The sequence below is a fragment of the Pseudozyma flocculosa genome (assembly GCF_000417875.1).
Source record: "Pseudozyma flocculosa PF-1 unplaced genomic scaffold scaffold00028, whole genome shotgun sequence".
Lineage (NCBI taxonomy): Eukaryota > Fungi > Basidiomycota > Ustilaginomycetes > Ustilaginales > Ustilaginaceae > Pseudozyma > Pseudozyma flocculosa.
In genome coordinates this window covers 83,553-87,446 of record NW_006920896.1, presented here as the reverse complement: position 1 = coordinate 87,446, position 3,894 = coordinate 83,553, and the positions used below count along the sequence as shown (strand labels likewise).

Sequence of the window (3,894 nt, the reverse complement as noted above, 5' to 3'; positions counted from 1 at the left end):
ACCGCCGCCGCGACGACTCGCACCCGGCTCTCCGACGGCCGGACTCGCTTCGACCCCCTCCCACCGCCACCGCCGGAGCGGCCTTTACCTCTTCGCGGCCCTCCCTCCTCTTCTTCTTCCTCCTCTTCCACCTCCTCGTCGTCGTCATCGCCGTCATCTCCACCGCCCTCTTCGACCTCGTCGTCCCCGCCCTGCTGCGACCTTCGCTCCTCCTCCTCCTCAGACCCACCGCCGCTCTGCTCCTCTTTCGCATCCTCCATCTCCTCGTCTTGCTCCGCCGCCTGTCCGCCCTCGCCCCCCTGCTCCTCCTCTTCCTCCTCCTCCTCGCGCAGCTGCGTCGTAGAGGCACGCCGGCTGCTCCGCCTGCGCACCGACGGCCTCTCGCCCGCATCCTCGTCGTCCTCTGTCACGGCGGCCGACGAGCGCTTGCGTGGGTTGGCGGCCTTGCTCGCCCTCTTGCCCCGTCGGCCTGTTGTCGTCGACGCTTCCTGCTCGTCCTCGTCCTTGTCCTCATCCCCTTCCTCCTCGGCCTCGTCCTCGTCGTCCTCCTCTTCGTCCTGCTCCTCATCCTCGCCACCCTCCTCGTCGTCCTTCTCCTCTTCCTCTTCCTCCTCCTCCTCATCATCCTCCTCGGCCCGCTTGCGACGGCTGGAGCGGCCACGTCCGGACGCAGCGGCGACCGAGGAGCGCCTGCCGGCCCCGGCCTTGGCGCCCCTAGTCGCCTTGGTGATCTTGGCCGGAGCCGCCTTGGACCCGCGACGCCCTCCGCCGCGCCCCTTGCGAGTGGTGGCCTCGTCGTCTTCCTCTTCCGCCTCGTCGTCCTCGCCAGAGCCGGACTCTGCGTCCTCGCCTTCCCTACCGGACGAAGCGCCTTCCTCTTCGTCCTCTGCCTCCTCCTCGCGGTCCTCCTCCTCCTCCTCCTCGGCCTCCTCGTCGCCCTCATCGTCGGAGCTCTCGTCGCGCTGGCGCCGGCGCTTGCTGCCGCCGCGTTTCGATCGCGCCTTGGCCGACTGCTTGGCCGAGACCGACTCGACCTCGGACAGCTCCTCCTCGTCCGACGCCGTGTCCACGACCTTGGCCGCCGAGCCGCCCCTGCCCCGTTTGGTCTCGGCGGGCAGCTTGGCCTTGAGCACGCCGCCGGGCCCTTCCTCTTCTAGGCTGGCTGCCTTGCGGCGCGGCGCGATGAGCGGCTCGAACTCGTGCCACGGCATCAGGTCAAAGTCGCGCCTTGCCATGCCGTCCTTTGTACCGTCTGGCTCCTGGCCAAACGACCAGGGGTAGAACGAGGAGCTGCTCGACTTGGCGTCCTTGCGCCGCGCCGCCTCGTAGTCGGGCGCGCCCGGCCGCTGGTAGACGTAGCGCTCCTCGACCTCGGGCGGCCTCGACCTGGTGGCGCCACGGGCGTGCGCGTGCTGGGCGCGCCCCCCGCCGCGCTTGCGCTTCGAGGGCGTGGGTGGCTCGGACGATGCCGGGTCCTCGCTGTTCGAGTCATTGACGCTGCCGCTGCTCGTGCTGCCGTCGCCGTTTGACGTCTCAAAGATGGCGCTCTCCTCCTGTGGGGGCGCGGGGCGTAAGGGGGAGAGAAGGTCAGATCAGCGGGTCCGGCGTGCGGGGTGAGCATCTCCAGACTGGGCCACGCCTGTGACTTCCGCCCGCTCGCTGCACTCACGAGCTCGTCGAGGGCCTCCTGGTCAAAGAGCTCGGCGAGCGAGTTCCAGAGCATGCGGGTGTCGACGTTGCGGATGGCGAGGTTGTCGATCTCGGCCTGTACGAGGGCGATGTGCTCCTGGCGCTCCCTCTCGTCGCGCTCGTGGTCGTCGTCGGTGCGGTCGCCGTCGGCATTGGTGCTGGTGACGCTGACGGAGCGGCTGCGCGACGACTTGCGCCTCCCGCTGCTATTGGCCCTGCTGCCGCCGCCACTGCCGCCGGGCCCGTCGGGAGCGCCCGAGGATGTGGCGGCCGGCGAGGATCCCGAGATGAGCTGCTTGAGGCGGGACTGGAGCTTTGCGTGCTTGCGGTCGAGGGCGCGCTGGGTGTGGTGCAGCACGGGGAGGATATTGAAGTGGCGGTGCGGGCCAATGGGTCGGTGGAGCGAGATGGAACGCAGAAAGGCGATCTGCACGGTATCGTCGTCTGGGAGCGTCGCCGAGGGTGCTGTCGCCGACTTGGCGGGCGAGGACAGGCGTGACGATGCGCCGGAGGCCAGGGTCGATGCGGCCGCTGGGGCAGATGACGGCGAGGCACGGCTCGACATGCTCGGCGGGGCAGGCCAGGGCAGTGGTGTGTATTGTCCTGGCGGCGGTGGAAGGAGCTGTGGTCGGACCGGGTGGATGTAGGGTCAGCAGTCGATGAGATGCTGCCCTTGAGGGAGGTGCAGAGAAGGACTGTGGGTGATGGTGGTGAAGGTGAGAAGGAAATGTCCAACTCGGAATGGACCGACAGATGAGACGACGGCCGCTGCTGCTGCTGCAGTCGCTCCGGTCCGCCCTCAGTCCCTTGAAAACTCAAGTGGAGCGTGCAGCGGCACAAAGCAGCAGCAGCAGCAGCAGCAGCCCCGTGCGCTCTCAAAGGGCTCTGCACTCAGCCTGCCTGCCTCACTGGGGGAAAAGATCCCCTGCAAACAGCCGTTTCCGGTGGTTGCTGTCACACGGCAAACTCGGCTGTTTGCTGTGATTGCTGTCACACGGCAATCACATAAGTTTACCAGTGTTTGCAAAGGGTGCGCGCAAAATGTGTCTCTGTTTTTTTTGGCAGCAACTTAGTTTGGCAAGCCGGCTTGCCGAGGCAGCAGCGTGCCTGCAAACCTTGGCAAACCACTGCAAACCTGCAAGGCCTAGAAATGCTGACTTTTCCGTGCAGGGCCTGGCAAACACATCTGGCAAAGCACCATATTTGCTGTGCGGCGGCAACCCATGGCAAACCGGTTTGCCAGACCCCTTTTTCCCAAGTGCCTGTGTTTGACCAATGACAATCTTCAAGCAGCAACAGTGCAAAAACAAGACAATGCTGATGATGCAAGGCTTGCACCTGCCTGTACACAAGGCAGTGAATCCTCATCCTGCTCCTGCTCTTGCAACAAGCCACATGCACTGCAGAAGGACCTGTGTGTATCAGAGGGCCAGCATGCTGGTGTCTTACCCTGAGACTGCAGCTAGTGCCTTGCTTGATCAGCTTCAACCAGGCAAGCCAGCTCAGCAGGGTGTTTGATTGACTCTGTGCCCAGCAGAACAGTGTGGCCATCCACTATGTCAACAGCTGCCTCATCAAGCAGGTTGCATCAGCAGGCCCAGACCAGCCTCACAAAGTTGATTTTCAGGGTGTGGCAGGGAAAGACATGGGACATGTGGCCAGCCGAGATAGGCATGAGTGACGAGGACGTCTGGGCCTTTGATGTCCTCCACCCGTACTACCTCAGCTTTTGGCTTGGTGACGGCCGCCAAGACAGAACCACACCGGTGGTCTTTGTCGGCAACCATGAGGTGGAGGTTCTCGCAAAGATCAGGCAAATCTTCCCAGCCACCGCATCGCAGCGTCCTCCTCGCTTGCAGCGTCACCGCATCGCAGCATCGTCCTCCTTGCCCTTGCTTGCAGCATCACTGCATCGCAGTGTCACCGCATCGCAGCATTGTCAGCATCACCGCATCGCAGCGTCACCATGGACAAGCCGCAGAGGACGTCCATTGTCCTTGGGCGCTGCCAACAGCTCCGAGGCGCGCGCACTTTTTTTCCTTTTCCGATTTCCGAGTTTCTCCCTGTGTTTTAGCTAGCGCGCGCACGCCATCTCCCCTGCCAGCACACCACCATCTGATTCCAGCATCCCTTGCCTTTGGCTCGTTTTCAGCGCAACACCACGATTTTGTGCCTCAGGCCAGATGACTCATAGCTAGCAGCAGG

At 64.2% G+C, this 3,894-nt stretch overlaps 1 protein-coding gene across 1 annotated transcript in view; it reads right to left on the bottom strand.

Moving 5' to 3' along the window:
• PFL1_06631 (uncharacterized protein) overlaps positions 1-2,254 on the bottom strand; it is a gene marked incomplete at both ends in the record, with an annotated part of 2,722 nt that extends 468 nt beyond the window's left edge. Inside the window, 2 exons of the mRNA XM_007884177.1 lie at positions 89-1,553; positions 1,670-2,254. Coding sequence (XP_007882368.1) covers positions 89-1,553; positions 1,670-2,254 — 2,050 coding nt within the window. The remainder of the gene's footprint in view (positions 1-88; positions 1,554-1,669) is intronic.
• Positions 2,255-3,894: the final 1,640 nt, after the last annotated feature.